The sequence below is a fragment of the Cygnus olor genome, chromosome 15 (assembly GCF_009769625.2).
Source record: "Cygnus olor isolate bCygOlo1 chromosome 15, bCygOlo1.pri.v2, whole genome shotgun sequence".
NCBI classification, from domain to species: domain Eukaryota; kingdom Metazoa; phylum Chordata; class Aves; order Anseriformes; family Anatidae; genus Cygnus; species Cygnus olor.
Window position 1 is genome coordinate 13,250,047 of NC_049183.1, and position 23,630 is coordinate 13,273,676.

The 23,630-nt window shown below is 39.2% G+C and overlaps 1 protein-coding gene across 3 annotated transcripts in view; it reads right to left on the bottom strand.

Annotated features, from left to right (window-relative positions):
- The window catches only part of CARD11 (caspase recruitment domain family member 11), a 107,693-nt gene that overhangs the window by 13,863 nt on the left and 70,200 nt on the right, over positions 1 to 23,630 (bottom strand). For 2 of the 3 annotated variants that reach the window (XM_040574962.1, XM_040574960.1), the window contains exons 2-10: positions 8,660 to 8,872; positions 7,889 to 8,026; positions 6,926 to 7,251; positions 5,742 to 5,921; positions 3,817 to 3,969; positions 3,596 to 3,721; positions 2,915 to 3,112; positions 2,254 to 2,433; positions 1,177 to 1,231 (exon numbers count right to left, since the gene is read on the bottom strand). In XM_040574962.1, the coding sequence (XP_040430896.1) occupies positions 1,177 to 1,231; positions 2,254 to 2,433; positions 2,915 to 3,112; positions 3,596 to 3,721; positions 3,817 to 3,969; positions 5,742 to 5,921; positions 6,926 to 7,251; positions 7,889 to 8,026; positions 8,660 to 8,858 (1,555 nt within the window). In that variant the 5' untranslated portion in view covers positions 8,859 to 8,872. Of the gene's footprint in view, positions 1 to 1,176; positions 1,232 to 2,253; positions 2,434 to 2,914; positions 3,113 to 3,595; positions 3,722 to 3,816; positions 3,970 to 5,741; positions 5,922 to 6,925; positions 7,252 to 7,888; positions 8,027 to 8,659; positions 8,873 to 18,097; positions 18,323 to 23,630 lie in introns of those variants that run through there. The other variant, XM_040574961.1, reaches the window with a different exon arrangement.

Sequence of the window (23,630 nt, forward strand, 5' to 3'; positions counted from 1 at the left end):
ATGTTAGATCACTTTCAATACAGAATCTTTCACAGATTTGCAACAACACTTAAGATTATCTTTCCATTTCAGTTTATCATGTTTGCCCTTCCTGTACTGGACAGAGGCTGCAGGAGGCACTCGGCAGCACGGGCACTCTTTCCTGCCCCAGGACAGAAATGCACACCACGCCGAAGACCCTCTTGCCAACCATTTCTCTCAATTCTTTCCTGTACTTTTTTGTTAGCTCTACGGATACTAAATACAAGATTAGAGAAGGACTGTTTTATTCCTTTGTGTTTTAACTTCATTATCTGGATCTGACAATCTGCAATAAGGTTGACTCACTGAATTACTTTTTTTTTTTTTTTTTTTTTTTTTCAACCGAAAATTTACAACCGGGACCAAGAAGTCTGAGATCCCTCAGCAGCCCCAGGTTGCACAGCATGAATGTCTCTGTGGACTCCCTCCCTTCTCCAGCACCTCTAATTCAAACTAACTTTGCCATTACCTAGTACTAAACATACATATGATGTCTTACAGCAGGGAACCATGTTTACCTTCTTATTTTGTACAAAAGCAACCATGCTGCAACAGATAAAAAATAAAGGAAGTGCTGCTTAAGATCTTTGCTTTGAGAACAGTGTTTGCTAAATAAGAGGAATTAGGAGTATACAGCAACTAATTTGGTAACTTGGCAGCTGGCTGATGGGTGGGTCAACCCTCCCCTACTCCAACCTTCGCAATGCTTTAGATTTAAAAAATAATTTTAAAAAAGTCCCTCCCTTTTTGCTGAAGGACAACGGAACTCATTAGATGATCACTAGATTTGGGTCTATACAGCTCAAAGGATTTTTCCAACAGCAAAAAGAGAATAGTATATTCACTTTTAGTACAGGTATCACAAAACAGCCTTTACTATTTTTATAAGCTAAAAGGAAAATTAAGTAAACTGAAAATTTAGTTATTGAATGCAATATTGTGTGTTTGTAGAGGTACCTCTGGATGGAGAGGTTGATTGGGTAAAACACTTGACTACTTCAAATTATGACATTATTCACTGTGAGATAAATTCTCATTTTTACTGACTTGGACTTAGCTGAGAATGACCGGAGTTGGAATGTTTGTTAAAATAACTTAAAGAGACGGAATGAATGAGACAAAGCAACAGAAAAGGAATAAGGTGCTCTTTCTGACCTTGAAACTCTGATGTTGTTTTCATGCTGACAGGGGATTTAGCTCTTGGATTGATCTATAAGAGAGAAGACAAAAATCAAAACAAATGCAGGATATTTGCCACATACTGTAAAAAAGAGATTTTCACCCCCCTTTTCACTATTGTGCTGCAACATATTTGCCCTCATTTAAACAATAGGACCCCAAACTTTGAAGATATTTAGGTATCTAAATGCCACTGCCATGAATGGGATTTATCTACCTTACTACTTTTAAAAGCCAGCCTAAATGTATTGCAATTTCCAGATTCTGCTGAGGGAACAAACTAAGAAAAAAAAAGCTAAGTGGGTGCCTTGGGACTGGTTTCAGGCAGCTGTTAATACAACAGGCATTCTTTTGGAGCATGAAATGTAAAAAATGCATCTCTATTGCCATAAGTAATAATGACAGTAAAAGCTCAGAAAGGTTATGAAGGGCAGGGAGAATTCAAATGCAGATGAAAGGGAAGAGAAACTCAAAACCCCAAATGTTAGATTGTATATTTTTTTACAATTCATGAACAAAGCATCAGATAATAGCAGTGTGAATGCAGCTAGTTGGTGAAATCATGGACCTAACTCATGCTACCCCTCACTTTTAAGTGAGAGGAAATTGCCATAATTTAATTCTAAATTAGACAGTTAATTTGACTCTAGATTGTGTCCATTTCTTTGTATTATTTCTACCTATTGATGCGAGCTTTTCCACCAATGCTTCAATTTCCACCTTCAGTTCCTTGTGTGCTAGACTTCAGGCATTATGTCATTTTTTTCACTACTGTTAAGGAGGCAATGAATCAATTTATTGACAACGCTCCAAGAATGTGAATGAACAGCAGAAGCAAGGAGAATATGGAGAAAAGACAGAAAATGGTCAGTGAAGCCTGATTAAATCTGCTCCTCAAGACACAAATCACCACAGGGTAGAAACTGACAGTATTATACAAATCTGTTCCTATCTTTATAGCACAGCGCTCCAGAGGCATAACCACAACATGTATCATCTCTTTGTTCTAACAGTCCCTGCACTGTACCATTCCAGCCTGATATTAAAACATACCTGGATTCCCTTTAGGTTTACTCTTCTCTTGAGTCGAGCTTGATCAGGCAAGAAGAATTTGTTATCTTCTGGAGACTCTTCAGAAGTGGAGGAGTCATCTGCTTCCTGACCATTGGCTTTTGGGCTAGAAGTCCCAAAGGTCTGGGAGATAATGGTAATGGGTAGATTCCTTGGCAAACTCTAAAGATCAGAAGGAAACACTTCTGAGAAGAGTTTGGTACAATTCCTCATGACTTCCCTTTAGAGTAATCTGATAGAACTTCCTGTGACTTGAGTGCTTCAGAGGCTCATGTAGAATGTGGTCCAGTCCCCAAAAAGTAACTCAGATTGACATCTGTGGGGATTTTTGTCCACTGGAGCAAATTCCTCAAAAGAATTCACAATTTCTACCCCACTGCAGAAATTCATTCTTTCTACAATTTTTCCCATCCATTTTAAATCAAGGTGTGAAATTCCAGCCTTTGAGAAGCTATGTGTGTGACATGGACAACTTGAACCCCATTGTACTGAAAAATTTCTCAGAGCATTGGCATTTAGTAGAAGTGGATTTTTTAGTTAATTAATGGAGGGAATAAATGGAGTCCTCTCTTCCTTCCATATTAAATCGTTTTACAAGTGAAGTCTTAAAAAAATAACTCACATTCACCTTTCTCAACCCTACCTGGTCATGAAAATTATTGTCCTTAGAGAGCCGTCGGAGTTTGCACTCTAGGTTAACAATGCAAGCTTCTTTCCTAACCACTTCAATTCGGAGTTCATCATTTCTCTCCTCCAGCTCTCGAATCTGCTTCCTGTATTTATCTTTTTCAATCAGACAATGTGAATACTGTGTCTGAGCCTCATCACGTGAGCGGAATGCCTGCAGCGGAGAGAAGAAACCTGTTTTGTATCTGGGCACCAGATACCTTCTCCCAGTGGTTTTGTTTGTAACGCATTTGGAATAGGGACTTCAGAAATTGTAACCATCCACCAATTAACAGAGCAGTGACGACCAGCACGTGCCACAGTAGTACCATTAAAAAAGATGATGATGAGGGTGTTCATCTCCAGTTCCCTCTGGGTCGGTGGCAAAATACTCCGGAGTGCAAATTGGATGGACACTAATATGAAGCCTGCAGTAGTCATTAAGATCTTGGTCCTGCCTAGAGGATGCTACTCTGTGGTAACAACCCAATATCATCCTGTGTATAATTATTATAATGCAAATTCCAACAAGCAGGGTTTCTTGTAAATGTTCATGTTTTAATGGTATTTTGGGTCTAATTACCCACAATCCCCCAAAGTGACACAGAAGAGATACAGGCTTTGGCTACTAATTTTCCCCACTTTAACTGTTAGATACCTGGTCTCGCTCCTTTTCCACCTCTTCTAGCTGTATCATCACAGTATTCATACGGTGCTTGTACATCTCACAGTCTTTTCCTAACGTTGAACACTTTAACTCCAAATCTTCTTTCTCTTCAAGATACTGGAAATGACAGACCATTAACTACTACTGCTCTAAAAGATCTTTTGCGTACTAGCCTGAAATATCCTGTTTCTTTCCATCCTTTCATTTCTCACCTTATCTCTCAAGTCCTCCACATGACGAATCTCCTCTTGGAGATTGAAGATCTTGTTGACCAATTCATGACGATCTTCTAGTGCCTCCTTACGGTCATGTTCAAGAATATCCAAAATGGCTTTGTCCGAATCCGGTAAACTCCGCTTGTCAGCCTGAGGAAAGACATTTTTAAGAGACAGGCCAGGGAAAGAGAAAATAATATTGTAGCGGAAAAAAGAAACAAAGATGGTAACAAACAAGGAATATAAAATGAACATGGTATTGCAATGGGAAAGCAGCAGAAGAGATGGACATTTGTTCATATTTTAAAATACTGTCAGAGAAGATGAATAAAGTCTGTCTTGCTGTCAGAATAGTCTGATGAAGGAACAGTTTTACTGTTTTATTGTACTGGCTATAATTTGATCCATTTTGGATGCAGTCACAATTCTTCACTCCAAGCCCTGCATTTAAAATTCTTCTCTATTAATCAGCTCTCACTGAACACAAAATTCACCCTTTGCAGGTGAGCAGGGCCTAAGAAAACATTCAGAGGAATTTTTAAAGCATGCATAGGCTTTAGAGGGCTATGCTTAGAGAATACTAAACATGCCCGAAGTAGCTTGTACCACAGCTTCATTTTCTATGGTGTCCAGCAGTATTTTTTCTTTCAGATTTAAAATTAACAAGATTACCAGAGCAGGTTCCAACAAATAAACTGTCATCCAAAATTAACCATGAATGCAAGATGAAAAAGGCACAAAATGCAAGCAAGTAATATGCATATTTATTTTTAAAATACCTAGACTAAGTTGGAGATTTCAGTGACATTTGGTTACCTAATAAAGTAAATATTTCTAAAACAAACTGCCTTTTGTTTATTTATACTTTCACTTAGGAGAATTACAACCCTATTTTTAGACATTTCATGATAATTCCTCTATTTCTTTAGGTGTTATAAGACCATTTCAATCAATATGAGAGGGTCTACATGGACTAGAACTCCCAGAACCTTCTACACTACACGCTTTTTCAACCTTTCAATTGGATTTGTATTAAAAATAAGAACTGTTAGGTACTGCTAAAGGCTACAGCCGTGTTCTGAAATACTTTCTATTGATAATTTTTAAAGTGTCATTTTAAAAGGCCACTAGCCTGGCCCAGCAAAGTACTGATCACTTTCACATATATCCTAATACTTGGCTATGCTCTTCACAGTGTAATGCAGTGCTAAATTAGCTGCATATCATCCTTGTTCCCAATTTTGTTCCCCAAAAAAGGGTTAATTAAGATCCTTGTGCAAGTTACAGCAGTGCTGTATGGGGTGTTCTGGAAATCAGTGACCACCCAAGTTCAGAAACCTTTATTATGCTTTGCTTCATCAGGACTTTTTGGCACAGATGGGGCAATAGCATAGAACAGGGTACACAGAGACAGTGTCAGAAATTTCTAGGCTGGCTATTTGACACAGCTTTGTACTGACATATTGGTAAAAAGAACCACAGCAGGATTAAAACATGGAGTTGAATGCTCATTAATTAAACAGCTGCACTCTGCACCTTGAAAGAGCCAATTTCTCAACAGCTTGACTTATCAGACAACAATATTTTTTGTAGCAGAGACCATGCCAGCTTCTCCTGTTCATAGTTTCTAGTTTCCCCTTTATGGACTCAACCCCCTGTGCCTTACTAAAACATATGGGAGATGTCACCACCAGCTGCTTCTCTGTCCACACTCACAGCCTCTTTCAGATATTAAGATACTGAAGGGTAGCCACTGTGAAGCAGGCTGTGAGATGTGGGGTATGTGACATGGTATGGGAGGTGAGTGTGGGGATGCCTGGAGGCAAGGAGCAGTCAAAGGCTGCTGATTCCATCATCTGGGTAAGCAGGGAGGATAAGTTGAAGGGTACAGCTTTTTTCAGTGTAGTACTCTGCATTTATACCTGAATGATGGACTGTAACTCCTGGATTTTAGTCTTCATCATCTCATTTTCCCGCTCCAGCTCCAGCACCTGTTCCTTTTTGGGTCGGTTTTCAATATCGTTTTTCAGTTTCAGTGACTGGTTCCTCTCCAGTTTGCATTCCTCTTCCACCTTGTTCAAGCGATGTTTCAGCTGGTCAATCTAGAACAGCCAGGGAGCAGTGAAAAGGAGAAATAGGAAAGGAAAGAAATCATTTCTAGCTCTGTCAGTGACTGTTTTGAAAACACTCTCACTTTCAGGTGAAAACATACTGTCGTAGGTGGAAAAAATAAACTGCGAATGCTAACAAGCAGCAGATAATTGTGTATATATGTGTGTGTGGTGAATGTCCAGTATTGAACTTTTGAACTCTCAAACAGAATGATGATCTTGGCTGGAGGAAAAACCTGGAAGTGGTGGAGTATCCTGGAGATCAGAGATGCATGGATATGAATGCCCGGGAAAACCTGAAAACCCAGCACCCTTGGCCAGTAACAACTGTGACTGCAAGCAGCAGAAACTGACACAAATTTCTGCCCGAGCTTCCTGCACCAGCAGCAATCTCCACGCAGAGTAGGAGCACTGAGCCTGATAAAAGGCAGCACCAAGGGAGGGGAACAAATGACTGTGTGAAAAAGCAAAGTGGCATAAAATGTCTAATCTCTTTGGTTCTAAAATAAACCTCAGTATCCATATCCACTGTGGGTAGTTGTTTACTCTGTCTCACCTGTGACACACACACATTATTAGAATAAATTTTAACACACTTGAAATAATTCTGTTTTCTAAATGGCCCCAAGATATTTCAATACTCTATGTGAGACTTTTTCAGTAAAACACTGTAATGCAAACCTGGATAACTGCCTTAATACATTATTGAGCTTGAAAAGCTAAAATTATTATTCTAGCAAACAATTATGTTTTTAAAATTTTGCTTTTATGTATGTTATTTTCTGCTAATCCATTATAAGTATGTAAATTACCTGCCATTAATACACATCACCGCAGTAGGCATTTCCGTACAGTGATGCCCCTAATCATCTGGATAAGCAAAGCAAATGAGAGCTCCACATCTCTCTACTGTAGGGAAGGTCTCTTTTTGCCACGTGCCACTGGCATCCTCCATTGCTACTCCTGATTAAAGGTACCCAGAGCATTTCTCTCACCTCTAGCTGGAGGTCTCGGCTCCTTATCACAGCCATGCTCTTCTCGTCACTCAGCTGGGCATATCGCATGGCCAAATTGTAGTTCTCATCCTTCACCTTGACCAGCTCATCATTGTAGTTGTTCCTTTCCTCCTTCATCTTGTTGTATCTCTCCTGGAAGGTCAGCAGCTCTATCTTGTTCAGCTTTAGTTGCTTTCGCTCATCCTCCAGCTGGCGAGACTTAGCCAAGAGTTCGTAGCGCTGCACATCTTTTGCCTTTACTTGCTGCTGAAGCTTAATGATCTCATTCATTAGGAAATGGGTAAGGCCTTCATGTCCCTCTTCCACTGAAATGTTTGAACAGTTTATCAACTTCTCTTAAAGGAACTTAATATTAAGTACGATCAGCAAAAGTGAATAAGAAATAAGTGTCCCAAATCATGTACAGAGATGTAGCTTATGCACAAATACATACACATTTATATATCTAACTGGCAACAGTACAAGTACTACACACCATACTATTACCAGAATCACAATATACATGCATACAGCTTTGTTTAGATAGAATATGAAGCCTTAACATTTGTCTTGTTTCAGCTGAGCTGACAGGCCTATGGAAATAGCACAAACATTGTAAAATGGATCTGTACAAATACAATTAATCTGAATCCTTCAGATTTTCTGCACGTGTCACTCATCCATGTAAATTAACTCTGCTGTTCCAGTGTTTCTTCTCTTGAGACCTCTTGTAATGGTTGTCACTTCATTTGAAGCTCTACAGCCCCATTCTGACAACTGGGATCTTCCTTTTCTTTATACCCCACCTCACCTGTTGCTCTTTCCTTGTGCACTGAAAGGGACTGAAAAACTGCACAATGCTACTAAAACACTAGCTTTTATTCACACTTCTTGCCTAAAAGATCAAACCCAGTCTTCAAGATAGTCCTCATTTCAACAGGCTTTGGGACTGATTTTACTCACCAACAATAGTGGAAAATCTCCGTGTGGGTTCCTTCCCTGTCACCAGTTTGTAGAGCTCAGGGTAGTAAAACTCCAGACTCTCCAAGAAAACCACATAGCCCCTTTGGCCCTTGGTGTGAAGAATGTCCAGTAGCCGCCCTAAGTACAACCCACAGGGAACAGAGTGAGAGGTGACATAACAGCACTATGAGTAGCATAAGCAAGTGGCATATCCTTCAAGTCAAATCTCTTTAAGGCTTGTCACACAGCAATGCACTGTGGAAAATCTGGCTGATTAATTGAGTTCAGCTGAACTCATGAAGTAATGCCACACATTCTTTATGTTTGCACTGATTGTTATTCCGAAGGTGTGCAAGCAAATTGGTCTCTGAAACAGGAATTTCAAAAGATGCCTTATTCAGTGCAGCTTTTACCAGGCAGTACTGAAATGCTAGGATGGCAGACCCTTCGGTGACAAATCACGAAGCACCACAAGACAGCTGAAAATCTACCCTTGGAATGGCAAGGGCCGCCGCTTGTGTTAAATGAAATATTTGCCAAGGCTGTGATGGGAACATGTACCCCACGAGCTCTGGTCTGCACAACACTGGCAAGAGTCATTGTTATCAAAATAACAGCAGCAGATTCCCCCCCCTTCACATTAAACCTCCCATAAATGGGATATATGGTTTCCATTTGGTCATCTGTAACTTGCTACGGGCTCCCTCTAGACTTAGCAAAGTAATACCGTTCAAACAGGGATACAGATGTAGCCATTCATAAAATAATTACCTGCTCGGTTAATTTTGGAGGGCAGCATAAGCGAGTTAAGCACCTCATCTTCATCTTGCTCATCGATTACTTTACACTGCCGCAGGTAGGGGGTCAGTTTGGCGGGATTGATGTACCGGCTCAGCATGTGCCGGTTGCATTCCACGTTCTCCCACAAAGCTTCCTCCTCATCTTTCAGTGTCTCCAGGCAGTCATCCATCTCCGGCTCTCCTCCTTAACAAGGGAAACAATTGGCAAATGAACATCAAACGGGACAGTTTCTATCCTGTTTTTGTTTTGTTTTGTTTTGTTTTTGTGCTTCCATGTCATACAGAATGAGCTTAAAATCACTTCTGACTAACGCTGCGTCTGCCCTATATTGAAACCGCTTGAACTGAAGTGCAGCCTGTCCACAGCTCATCTGGAAAGTGACAGTTCAGACAAGAGCTATCTTGAGTCTATGAACTATTGCATATTGCTCTCTGGTGATGAATCTGTAGCTCAGCTAACTCCATGAAGGTCTCCTGAAGTCAGAGAATCCCTCTTCATAATAGAAGCAATAGTAAAGGACGTGGTGCGATTCAAGAAAGGGTATGAACATACGAAGCTCAGAACAAAGACAAATACTCACTGCAGGAAGCTAAGGCTTCATTCTCATCTCCCCTGTTCCTCTCAGCTGTACTGATTTGAACACGCAACTTCCCTGCATATCTGTGACAAGCCAAATGATGAAAATAACTATACCTAAAGAAGAGTTAACTCATAGGCAAGTAGTTATGCATGCCTGCCTCCTGGAGCTGTGTGTGTATTGATGGACATGTGGGCACGAATGCCAGTACCCGTGAGTTCAGACCTTGCCTTTCTCTGCATGAGTGGATAGGTATGAGCATTGTATCACTGAAGTCTGAAAATGTTCTTGGCTCATGCAAAAATTATCACATGATCTTTTGAGTGCTTGCTAAGCAGTTTCCTGCCAACTCCTAATTTGTAACCATCTCATTAGAGAAGGTTACAAGGCAGGCAACAAGGTGAAAAAACTTGTAGTAAAGCTAAGCCAATAGTAAGGAAACTGTAAAAATCTTTCCCTCTTAAATTTGTGATAAATGTCAAGATCTCAAAAAAGTCTTACTTTTACATTCTTGCTTTTTCAAGATCTTGCAATCCAGGTGGCACATGGAAGTTAAGCTTCTCTTTCAAGAGTTATTTTAGCCTATCGGAGACCATCGTATAAGAAGAATGTGCAGTTCTTAGGTCATAAGATTTGAGAGCAGTGCTTTATGAGGCTTTGGTGGTAATCAGTAACTAAAGCAAGGTGTTTTTCTTGGACCAGAAGAGCTCTCTGCACTGTGTTATAATTTCCTCAGCTTCCAACTTCAGGAACTGCAAAGCATGATGCATTACACTGAATGTCACTGGGCAGAACCAGCTATTATTCTGTATAGCCAGAGGCGATTAACTCCTCATTTTGGAAACTAAAAATGCAAGTGCTAATCTTCTAGATAATGTGTTTGTCAGTGTTCTATCATAATAAAATGCAAAATAGTCCTACAAAAACGCATGTTCCTTGCCTTGTGCTTTCAAAGGTCTTCCCAAATTGTCCAGAATTCTAGGCTGGGGTTCAGTATCTCTATGAGAAAAATTTGAATGGGTTCCTCATATCATGGACAGGTTATGGGAGAAGTGCCAGAAGCTTTGCTGTTCTTTCTTGTACTACAGTAGCTCTCGCAGAATTCTTTTCTTTGTAGCTTCATATCCCAGGAACCATTATTTAGCATTACCTCTGTTGATTGCATGTAAATTTTACTACTCCACTGGCTGCTATTAAATGGGCCAGAAGAGACAACCATCCTCAGAGGGTGAGGAAGACCAGATCTGCCCAGTGGGATCTAGGATCGTGGGGCCATGGCTGTCATTATGAGAAAGTCTCTCTGAGACTATGAACCCCTTAGAAGTTGGAATAAATTTTTACTGCATAGCAGCATTTGCATGTGGTAAAATGACACTGGAGCAATTAACAGTATAAAGGTAAAACAACAGATAAAGCTATATAAAGCTATATAAATTAGGTAGCAGTGGGAGGAATTCTGATGGTGAAATATAGCTTCATTTGAAATACCCATACATTCTCATGAACCTTACTGTCCACCACTTGTTCTGGAAAAAAAAATGTATATTTCATTTCAAAGGTGAATTTAACAAACATTGTATAAAAAGAGAAAAAAAAAAGCTGAATTTTGGGGAAAAGGCAGTAAAGCAGAAGGTCACAGTATTTTAGTCATCTAGCAACAGCTATTGCACCTTAAAAAAAAAAAAAGACATGTTGCAGGCCCTTTGCTTTTTCAAAGTATTCCGGTAAGCTCACAGGTGGACCTCAGAAGCACTTGCCTGAATTTTATAAAATGCAAAATATCTTGCAGTCTGCTGCACTGAACCAGAACTTATTACACTCTCTGTCAGCACTTCCCTTAGGACATTAGTAAGGGATTTCTTCATTAAATGATTCAAAGAAAAGTTCGCTCATCAGCATAATTCTCAACATGAATACGTTTTTTACATTACATTAAAAATACCTTTAACAAATAGTCCTTCATGTACGGGCATAACATATCTATACTGTTATTTTGAGGATATAACATTTAATGGGAAAGTAATAAATATATTGTATGAGTGGTTAAGAATTTTAAAAGCACATTTCTGGTAGCAGACTTATTAAGCACAGCCTATTGTCAGGATCAAGCTCTTAGAAACAACGTTCAGTGGAGTAGTCCATCATTGCCACATAGAAATGTGAGAATCATCCTTTTGCTTTCTTCTTCACATTTTCAAGATGGAAATGCCCTACCAGAAGCACAGCTAAGCTCTCTCCTGGTTCACCATGCTGTTACTCACCCCCTTTGAGGGATTACTGCTGCATAATGGTTATCACTCCTCTCCTTCCCAGAGCTTGGGTATTGCCTCTGTTGTGTTTCCTTGGCCAGACTGGTCTATGAGTATATAACCTTCACGTGACTCCACTGTGTTTTGCAGCTTTTCCAGAGACAATGGAAACCAATAGCTGATACTAATAGAGCAGCCTTCATAGTAACCACTTAGTATTTTGATTTAGTATATAACATAATATTGAATAAGAAATAAAACGCTTATGATTAGATGAAATTTTTTTATGCTGGTACAAAACCAGATGTGACAACTGAAACTCAGAGGGAAGCTAATAAAGGCATTGCATTAGTGGCTTTAATTGTAAAAGGAGATTTTCAGCAGCACATGTATTTTGCAGTCTTTTAAAGGATCTTATTCCCTGCTTCCTTCCTGTAATGACATTGCACAGAAGTTGTTTTTACTTATCAAATTAAGAATGACAGACTTAAAAAGTTTTCAACTGTGTAATCATCTAATCTGACCTCTATTATCACTATCTAGTTAGTTTCCAACTCCAGCACCTCTCGAGTTGTAACCTAACACATTCAGAAGCTGTGATATGTCAGAAATACTACAATGTCCATTACAAATCACAGGTGTGAAATCACAGACTTGGACTGACTTCAACAAACAGTAGCCAAAAAGAAATAAGAATTGCCACAGCAGTTAAAAAATTGCTCTCCTGCTGCTCCTTTCAGTAGTTAGTATACAACGTAGCTTTTAACTGCAGGAGATCTTAATCCAGTAATAATCTCAGCTAGTCCCATCTATTTCAAAGGTCTCTATAGATGCAGACAAATAAAAGAGAGAATCCCTTTTTTACACTGAAAGAAATGCTCTACTCCCCTCATCTCCTTTGCTCTCTCGGGGAATATTCTTCTCTTGGCTGTTACACATAAATGAATCTTTCTATGTGTTTGCTATTTTTTTGTTATATTTTTCAACTGAACAAATCACCTTGCAGTTAAAGCTGTTCTCTGTTCTCACCCAGACTCCATGCTTTCATACGTCAGTGACACTCTCCACTGATCAAGGGAATAAAGCCTCCAGGCTTCAGAACCAGGGGTTCTATAAAGTGTTCTTCATCAAGGCAGATCCTAAGGCTTCATTTTTGGGATTTAATTTCATGATGGTTCAGAAATTAACCCTTCAGCTGCTTAATTATTTGCATGCCCTTGCTGTGAATTCTTGACAGGCTGTCGATACTGAGAAACCACCATGTAGCAGACTGCAAATGAGGGCTTCAGCTAGCATTGCTGATTTCTTGATATGCCCTTCATAAAATACACACACACACACAAAAAGGGTATTGTACTCATGGTTAGGAGCAGGAGGAAGTTTGGTTTGGAAGGGTGAACTGTTCTAATGTTTGGGACTTCTGCATTTGTCACAGATGTTCACAGACTAACAGTATTTAAAAAGAAACCACCACGCAAAATGTGCAAATTAAAAGTTAATATGAACATGAGTTTGTTCATGTTAAATACTAAATATGTGCATATAAAAAATAAAAGGATTACATATGAATTAGCACACTCTAAAGCAAAATATAAAGATGAAAGAAGTGTTTTAAAACTATGTATATTATCCCCAACATTTTGAGGCTATTTGTATTTCATCCTTTTTCTATGCATATCTTTAGACTTCATGGGGCGATGCCCTTTCTCCCTCAAGTTTGTGTAGCAACTCATATGATATAAAGCATACCAACAAGGTAATTTTCTCAAAAGCTGCTTGTATGGATAGATGTCGATTTGTATATCAGAGAACCACAAAACCACAAAGGGATTTAGTGCTATTTTTAATTTTAGAGGAAAGCCACAGTTTAAAGTGTGATAGGGAAATTATATTGCTTTGCTTAAGGAGACAGGAGAGCTCTATTTACACGCTGGATTTCTCAAATGCTCACTACCAGCAGTTTCCAATTATGCTAGCTGCAGTGCTGAATGTTCTACAGTACTGCAAACCGTTTCTGAAAAGCTTAAACATTGATTAAGACAACAATTTGCTTGCCTACACTTTCAAGTTGCTTTCCATACAGGTGTCTAAATCTCGACTGCAAATGAGAGGAGACAAAGCCTTAACCTGTCTTTGAGAATCAACACTTTATATTCTTTCTACCTCTGTGTCCCCACCTGAAACCGAGGCTGGTAGGAAGTGTTTCTGTGACAAGGTAGGACTCATTCAGTAGTGACTGCAAAGCACTTGGAACCACTAAGATGGGAAGGCCGTAGAAAAACATTGATTATTAGCACAGTTTTATTACTTCAGGTTTTGTAAGCCTTAGAATACTTTCTGAAGCAAACAGCACTTGAAAAATAGGGCTGTATTTCTGTTTCAGGTCACTGTGGCTGGACATGGAAAGAACCACTTTGTGTATAGCAGAACTTCCTCTTCATGTGAAAGATTCAGACAGCCCACAGACCACCACAGTCCCAATAAAACATAGAAGAGAAATATAGACTAAGTATACCAAAGTAGAAGAATTCCAAAGTAGAAGAAGAGCAGGTAGCTTTAAACACGAAGTAGGATTATTTTAGCACAAATATTTTCTGTCCACTTCCATTGAGTCAATCTTCCTGTTACATACAATGTATAAAAAACAAAACCAAACCATTACTAGACATGCAAAGCTTCAGTGAGATAAACCTGGATCTTCAGTGAAGCCAGATGATAGCCACAGTCATAAATACTATTTCCATTTTCTAAATAGGAGAGAGACAGAGATAACCAAAACAACTTGCCTAACTTGTTCAAAGGGCTCCGGAGGCATATTCATCTTGCATTTACAAACATAAGAGGGAAAGAAAATTCCCCTCATTTTCATAAATATTATCTCAAAAACAACCAAATGAGAGAAAAAGAAATGAATTCTATCATGTTACTCTTTCAGTATCTCCGCTCTATGAAAAAATGAAAGCAATAGAATAAATCAGAGGAGATTTGTCTCTAATCACTACTCCTCCCCTAACACAAGAGGGCCAGAAGAATTAATACTATATGAATTCTCTTTAATTACCTCTTTCTTTGCCTTTAGTTACTCTACTAAGAACAGACCCACATAAAACTATCTCAGCAAAATAGAAATGTGCACAGATAAAGCAAGGATCAATTATTAGTATTGTTAATACATTACACCCAATGCTTTGCTTATTAGCACCTAAACCAGAAAACATTGTATACAACAGACATACTAGTTTTTCAGAATTGCAGGATAATATTGCTTAATACTCTAATAATCCTTGCACTGAATTCCACACTTACTGCATGCAGCTTTAGCCTGCATTTGAAATTGCACACAAAACACTATAAAGTACTTATCAATTCCTGAAGGAAAAAACTGATTGCATACTAAGAATGCTGTTTTGCCCAATGAAATATTGTTGTGAGTCCTTAATCACTCCAGTAGTATTTATGAGGATCCTGTAATCATCGGGGCTCCATAAAAGGCAGAGATCTATGCTTTATCACTTTGCTCTCCAGCTGGTGAGAATATCTAAAGCCTATGTCCTCCTCAGGTCTGCCAGCTTAGAACTTCACAGCTCTTATCATGTTATCACACAGGAAGGAAATGACTAATTTTGTCTCAATAGCAAACCGACAGCAGGTTGTGCTACCCTGATCATGCATGATCCAATCAGATTTGGTTGTAGAACATATATTACCAATAATAAACATAGAAAATGGAAAAATCCTCCTCTACAAATAGCTTAAAGAAATGTAGCAATGATGTTTTGACGACACTGTCATTTTTCTGTGTCACTATTTTCTACATACCGTGAAGATGCTCTGTGCTAATTCTAGCTCCCTCAGCAGCATACCTGCTAAGCACCACAGATAGAGGAATGAATTTATAAAAAGAGACAGAGGGTGGAGTCATCTCACCAACCTGAATAAGGCATCCAGTTTAACTTAGAAATCTAGTTTCTCTCTAATGAATGGAAAAGAAATCTGTCTGTTCAGAACTTCATCTCATAGACTTCTACCTTAGAACTTTGGTCCTATCTGCAACTAATTGTTGATTAGATTTCCTGTAGGGACAACAGAGAGATTTGCCTCTTTAAATGTCGTTGTCTACACTGGTCTTGGTATTGGTCTACTCTGTTCTTCTATATTATTAAAGAGTCTGATGCTCGGATTTCAGAAACTATTAACACTAGCATTATTAAGTGGTAATATTTGTGAAAGTAAATGAGAGAAGTGAGAATTGAGACATGGTGAAAAAAATCTGAGAAGAAAGAAAGACAAGATTTAGGGCTGAAAAATGGTGAGGACATGGGAAAATGAGACATAAAAAGGGAACAGGAAAAAAGAAAAAGAAAGGTAAAAAGGAAATCAACAGAATGAAAGTGCGGAGCAGAAGTGAGATAGAGATGAGAACAGGAAAAGCCTTTTTAAAGGCCAAAAGAAAGAATATGGGGTGTAAAGCAAATGAGGGGATAAATAGGGAAGATCCTGCCACAAACCCTGATACATCAGAAATTAGTGCTAGTTCTGAGCATGCAAATCAAGATAATGGCACAATAATTTAAATAAATAATTTACCACAGGGATTTAGTGCATCTATTTAAAAGGATTTGGAAAGTAACAGTGGAGAGCTGAAAGCCTGACATTTAATAAATGCTTTAATCTACACATTCTCCATGCTGTTATGCATGATGATGAGGACAACAGAAATCACTGTGCTAACATAGTACAAATATGTTTATATGTCTGGCCTTTCTTTCTTGAGTGCAGCATTAACTACTGACATGAGCATTTCCTTTCAACTAATGTGTGCTAAAAGCAAAGATCTCAAGAAGAAGCTGTCATCCTTAGGCTGCCAAGGGCTCATGAGAATGCTGGTCCAATAAATGCTTCAGAATTAGTTATTAGGTTTCAGGTTAATTTTTTCTTTGAGATTAACTCACTCTGTTTTTACAATTGGTAATGAGATTTTCACTAGCTTAGGAGGAGGAGACACAAAATTGGGCAAGCAGGTAGTAGAGTGTAATTAGGAGAGCTCCTGCCATCAGATCTGGAGTCTTGAATTCAAAACTCAAGTTAGCCCAACATGCAAATGGGGTTGATGATTGCAGGTAAGGTCCCAGCAAATGTGTGCTCACTGTACAACAAACAGCACATTCCTTGGTTCAGAGAGTGGGTGTTCCTAGGTAATTTGCATGCACTGAGCTACATAAGAATCTGGTAAGGACAATGATTCATATCATTGATACATATATCTGAAACTCACACAACCCTATCACAGATAGCCTGGTTCTCATCAGTGTTATTAACACTTCACTTCTATTAATATAATGAGTCACACAAAACAGGAAAATAGAAGTGTTGCTGTGCCACCCAAAACTGCTACTCATTCTGCTTATTAAAAGATTGCACTTTCTACAAACAGCTACATTACACAAGTTAAAACAATAACAAAAAACATTCAGAGAAGGACATTTTCCATGCAGTCAGATGATGATTCCATGTAGGTGGTACTCTCATCCCCAAGCAGTCAAAGGCTAATGCACAGCACATCAGATGGGAGGACTGCACTCTAGTTTATTTATCTCCAAATTCAGCAACAGCTGCCAGTAAATGTGTAGGCCATTCTTACAACAGAAAAGGTTACGCTCCAGTCTTGAATACTGTCAGATAATCTCACCATAATTCACCATGGCCCAAGAAAGTTTGCAAAAAATACTTCATTCAGTAGGTTTTAGAACACTGTTCTGAATGAACAGAAAAATACAACAGAACCCTATAGTGGGAGTCCCACTGTTAAGTTGGGCTAGGCAAAATAAACAAAATTCAAAGAATGGACAAATAAAAAACTGTCACAAGCCTTTATAAGGATCGACCTTAACAAACACTACTACTCCAAACACATGAAAAATAACCCCCATGCCAGCTGCATACTGCATTATGACAGCAGCATACATTTTGACTTACACACAGGATGAGAGTATGAATCACTTAACTATCTCAATGCACGATGCAAAGGTATAATAGGTCTGTACCTAGCACTGTGAAGACATCCAATCTTGTTTAGCTCTTGATTGCTTAATATCTATGCTTTTTGATCAAACACTGTCTGGTCTCCTTGACGTGATGACAGCAATCATTCACATGCATTTTGTTCATTTTATGTAAACGAAGAACTTGATGTAGATAGAACACAGGCATTTATAATTTAGGCCACTTTGTAACCTCTTTACTATTACTTTAAAACATTTGCAATTTTTAAAGAACAGAGAACTCTCTTGCACATGCTAGTTTGCTGCTTGAGGAATGCTGTGCCCTACATAACAAGAACCTGTACTTTTTGCACCTCAAAGCCCCGGGAAGAAGTAAGCTTCCATCCTAGTCACAGACTGCCACTGAAATGCTCCTTGATGCTCTGTCACCTGCCATTGACCAAATCCTCTGTCCTCTTAAGCGTGCCTAAAGAACTTCTCAGCCAGCCCAGCACAAAACACACAGAAGAAAACTGGATGCCATTTGACAAGAAAGTATACAATAGATCACAAACAGCCCGGCCTAAGAACAAAACCTCACCAAGAATCAGAAGGAGATCACTATTTTACAGCTGGAAATCAAAATTCCCCTTTCACGTGGAAATGGTTGCACTTCCTTTATGATCATATTTTTCCCAGTTCTGCTTCCTGGTCACCTCCTCTCCTTGCTCTGTGTCCTCTCCTTTCTTGTACTGGTGTAGCAGGACCGTGTCACGTAGCTCCGGAAACATACGCCCACCATCCTCTTTCTCAAACTCACTGTCTATATATAGCAGATAGAAAGGTGCTGGGGGCTGCCTGACTTCCCTTTTCTTTTGAACAGAGGTTGTGGGTAACTTTCAAATTTGACAACATTGTAGAGGAAAGTCTTAGAGGAAGTGTTCTCAAAGCCACAGAGAGCTGTGAGCTCAGGATGGAGCGGCAGAGGCACTACCTCATGCAGACCTTTGCTTCCCAAAGATACTACAGCTGGGGGCAGCTAACAGCTCAGCATCATCAACAAAGCCTCACTGCAAGGCGTGCAGTTAAGAGCAGGAAAGCAACCTCTGGAAAACAGAGACAGTCCACTTTGCATCCTGCAGGAGGGCTCCTTTAAGTCACTTCTATAGCAATTTTAAGCAAAAATAGTCTGATTCCATGCTTAATGGGATTGTACTTTATTTCTGTAAGTGGTAACCTCTCTGCGACCTTGTCTTGCTGTCTTGGGGAAGAGAATACCAAATACTTAGCAATTTTGTAGTATTTTCTACTTCCAAAGCATTGCAAGGAGGAATTAAGTATCTTCTGTTGCTTTATCCATAACTGAGACCATTGCTCTAACGATATAGAATAAAATGCTATAAAGCTTTGGTGTGGAAAGCTTATCCCAGAAGAATTAACTAAGCATATGAAGACGCTAAACTCTGTTCTCATCAGGAAACTCTGGGTAGTTCCGTTCATGGTCAACTTGTATTTTTGGAAAAGACTGAAGAAGCAAAGTACTAAAATAGCAAGAAATCTGTCTCTCTCTTCACCTGAGTGTGGTTCTTCAGAATGAGTCAACATAAGAAGTATGAAGAAAAATCAGCATGAGGGACCATATTTTATTGAATTCTCTGCTGACTGTGGAAATAAATATTTGCGAAAATAGAAACTGTAAAGTGATGCAAGAATTACACTCCATCTGTGAGCATCCCAGTCTTTAAGCATGGGCAGCTGCTGTAAAGCAGCATTTACGAGCAATATTACAAAAGCAAGATTTGCAGGATTATATTCACCCGAATCCTGATCTTTATGAGATGCTTCACAATACAAAGGGTGGTAAGGCATCACAATCAACTAAAAGTCAGTGGGAGCATTTTTTTTTTCCCCCCATTCTCCTAATTTATGACTTGAAGCATAACAATTCTTCACGTGCTATTTGCATTAACTGTACCTTGTAGCTTGAAGTATTGCAAGCTAACAACACTGCAGAAAAGCATTTGTTTTAAATGCAGTGTTGTGTGTGCATATGAAGTAAGGTTACATGCAACATGAGCACTAGTTAATGGCTCTGATTCCTGGGGGTTGATTTCCCCTATTTCTCATTCCCACTCAAGGGCACAACTTGTAATTAGGGTCAGATTTTCAAAGAGTGTAGATAGACTATAGGCATTAAAATAAATGGCCAGATCTTTGCAAGACTTGCCTCAGAGTGTGGGATAAGATAGTGTTATGAATCACAGAGCTGCTGAGTGCTAAGCACTTTTAAAAATCAGGGCTTTCTTATATGCTCAGATTGAAGCTGAGCTCTTTCAAAAATCTTTTGTCAACTACAGCATTCTTTGACTGCTAAGTATTTGAAAAATGGGCCTTTAAATCTTTGTGAAATGACAATTTTTACATTAATAAGAAACCTCGCTATATAGCACCTATAAATCTGGCCAACAGCAGTATTTAGGTAGCTCTGATTCCCCAGTATTGTACAAACCACCCAGGAGTACGTGCTCCATGGGGAAGAGGGCTGACACTGTGTTGTCAGTGCTTACTTGTGCTAATTCTGATCCTTCTGAATCCATGAAACACATATTTTGCTAGTTAACAGATGATAGTAAATACTACTGATAGATCAATCTCTTTTCACCATATCTCCACCTACAATTGAGATTTTAAGAATTAGATTAAATTTGAAGCTTTGAACCCATTGAGACAAGATAAAAGAAAAAAGGTTCATTTCCACATGACTATGTATTTCTATGAATACATGACTACATGACTACGGATTTCTATGAATATTTCTTCTAGGAGGAAAAAAATAAAGTTATTTTTCTTATGCTCAAAAATTAATACAGTGTAGAAATAGTATGAGGTTTTAGATTAGATTCTCCTTCTATCATTATTTGCTCTATTTATCCTATTTTTTTTCCAAAGCCGGTAAGTTCAGCCTTGCAGACTCTATACTGCTGACTCAGCTGACTGAGCCAAAACTCATAAAAATCTATTTTAAAAAGGTCCAATGATTTTATTTTCTAATCATAAATATGAAATTTAATTAGCATCTCATTGCTAACGAAGTCACCGTGGAAGCTGAGACTGAGGAATCAGGCACAGAGATGGAACCTCAAGCGTAAACCAAAACAATTGTTATGCAGGAGCCAGTTTAACTCCTGCTTTCCTTCACACGGGTTTCAGCTCTTTTAAGAACTGTGTGCTCTGTTCACAGGTTTCCTTCTTTGATGGCAAGGCATTTCTATCTTCTATGGCAGAAATTATTCTAGCATGATATAGCATAAAACAAAATAAAATAAGAACATACAAGGTTCAATTGGGATTAGAAACAGAAGCTAGGTAGAGCAACTTGGATCTGAATTCAAAATCCTGTTTTGTCATAAGATAGACAGGTCAATAAGTGTTTCAAATCCTATAAAAGCAATACACTTATCACCTGAGAAAAGAATTTATATTGTTCTCCAGGGTACTGCAAACATCAGAAAGATTAAAGGATTTTTTTTTTTTTAAGAGCACATGGAGAATTTAAAAAGCCTCTTTAACAAGGAAACTTGTCCAGCCTTTTATTATTAACATTCCTAGAAGGAATGTCCTAGACACCAACCAGCACTGCTGCTGGCATTACTGGGTAAAATCCTGTCTACTGAGAGCTACTTCTGAAATCTTCTCTCTGCATTTTATGAGAGGACAAGAGTTCTTGATCTGTCTTTGTCCATCCTTGCCTGTATGACAGGGTTACCTTTGTGACATTTCCCTACCCAGCAACACAGATGGTTACTTGAGGGGAAGGCAAAAAGAGCCAGGGGTTCTTTTATTCCTGCTCCATGAGGTGCCTCGGTGAAGGAGACCAAAATGCAGAACATCACGGAAGAGAGAACTCGGTAAGAAGTGGGCAAGTACCGTGGGAGAGCTCTGAAAGGGCTGATGAACTACAGTAACCACAGAACTGTACTTTCTCCTTATACTCACACTGAAATTGTTCATAGCAAATGAGTGTGGGAGGTAATGTTTGCAGGACCTGTCCTGAGAGAAAGTAATCATTAATGATTCCTGGTTGCTAGTAAAGCTTTTGAAGTAGCTCTGGCAGTTCGAATGCCCTTTGGTTGCTCTCAAGTGACAACCTTCCCTAGGGTAAAAAGGGCTTTATTAGTGCTGGCCATGACTGCTTCTGGGTGGACAACTCTTTTATTCTTCTGTGTTCCCTGATGTGACTTGAAAGCTGGAAACATCCAAGAATGTGGTTGCAGCATCCTGAAAACTTACTGCCTTGCAGTTTGACAAAACCTGCAGCTCTTCCTTGTTCTCAGTAATGGAAAGCAGAGGTTATACATCAGGCAGCATTCAATAGAGGAAGGCGAGAGCAGTTCAGGGGCAATGAAGGTTTCTCAGATACTCTGACTAATTTTCTCTTGAGAATCACATAACCCTTTAAAAGTACTGTTCAGCCTTTAGGGCAGCCCCCAATTAGTACAGCAGTATTTTCATAATGGTTGTGAAGACTGGTGGACGGACTGGTTAGATGATACTCATGTGTCCGCATTGCCAAAACCAAGTGCACTCCAGTTCTGATGATCAGCTGCCCTGATATACCTCGAGTATCTCCCTCCATCTCTCGTCAACGTGTCTCCTTGCAGAAGCGACAGTCTATTTATATTCTGATGAAAAGCAGCAAGAAGCCGCTTTAAGAACTGTTCATTTTCTAGATCCTGTCTTCACCTTTCTCCTTGCATATAACAGGAAAAATTATGGCTCTCAGAAAGTAAAAACACAGAGGAGAAGTATATACCTTATTATGACATCCTGACCACTTCTCTCTCCTGGCATTAACCCTTTCTGTCCTAATAACCCTGCCTGCTTGGAACTGAGGAAGCTGTGAGAAGGAAGACTGGTGTAACAGGAATAGTGAAAGCAGAGCTACCAAGGACAGAAGCGACTTTCCAGAAAAGAATAAAATTCAGCAAAACTTTTAAATAAACAACTGGAAAGCTCTGATTGTAGTGAGTTGGAATCTGACTTCAAAAAGTAAAAAGCTACAAAGAATATCTGTTAAAAATAGATTTCTTCCTCTTGGTCTCACGTAATTATTCACTTAGAATGGCCAACAACTACAACCCAAAAATGCTATCATTGGGTTTGACTTGGGAAACAGGAAACACTGGACATTTCTTAGCAATGGTAGTGATAAGGTGAATGGTGGAGGTGAGGTAAACTGAGTGAGGACTCATTCAGAAAGTTGGTAACCTTTCTTGAAGGGATCAGAAGCTGACATTTGTAGCTCCTGGTATCTCCACTGGAGTGCTGACATCAGTAAGGCACATTTATCTCAATTCAAATTTCTGGAATAACTCTTTACGTTTCTTTCTAATATTTATGATATCATTCACCCTAGCAAGGTAAAAAGGAATTAGACTTTCTCACTCCACAGTTTGAGGACCTGAGATGGATAATTCTAGTAAAACATGTTTTAAAGCATAAAGGAAGTTTAAAATAATAACCATATTCTCCCCTCAGATTTTTATATGCAAACTTTAGCTCTCAGACAAAAATGTTACCATATATTTTCAGGACAGAAATGGTCCAGCTGGTTGCTCATAACCCATATCCAGCCAGAAGACTCACTCAGTTCACTATGATTTTCTCTAGATTGCTAGTGTGGGCTGCAGGCAGCTGTATGTGTCCTCTTGGGCTTGTGTCAGGCCAAACCCAGGGCAGAACAAATTTCTGGTTTGAGACTACTGAGTTCACTGCCTCCATGTGAGGGCAGGAGGAAGGTGGGAAGAAACCACTTCTAGACATGCAGAACGTAACACAGAATGCCAGGATGTGGCATTGCGCAGCCCACAGAGTCTGATGATCTTTTGTGGCTTTTTATAGATGTTAAATGCAGGACCACAGAGAACCAATATTGGACCATGTTTGAAAAACAGCACAACCACCGCCCCCTACTACAGTTGTATGCATTAAGCATTCTCCATGAGAGCGAAAGAAAATAATGTGAAAGAATCCCCCAGATGAAAATACGACTTCCACAGCGAGGTACAGAAGACTTATTAAAGCACCACAGCCCGTCTATGCCTTCCCTCTGATTTTTGATTTTTTTTTCATTT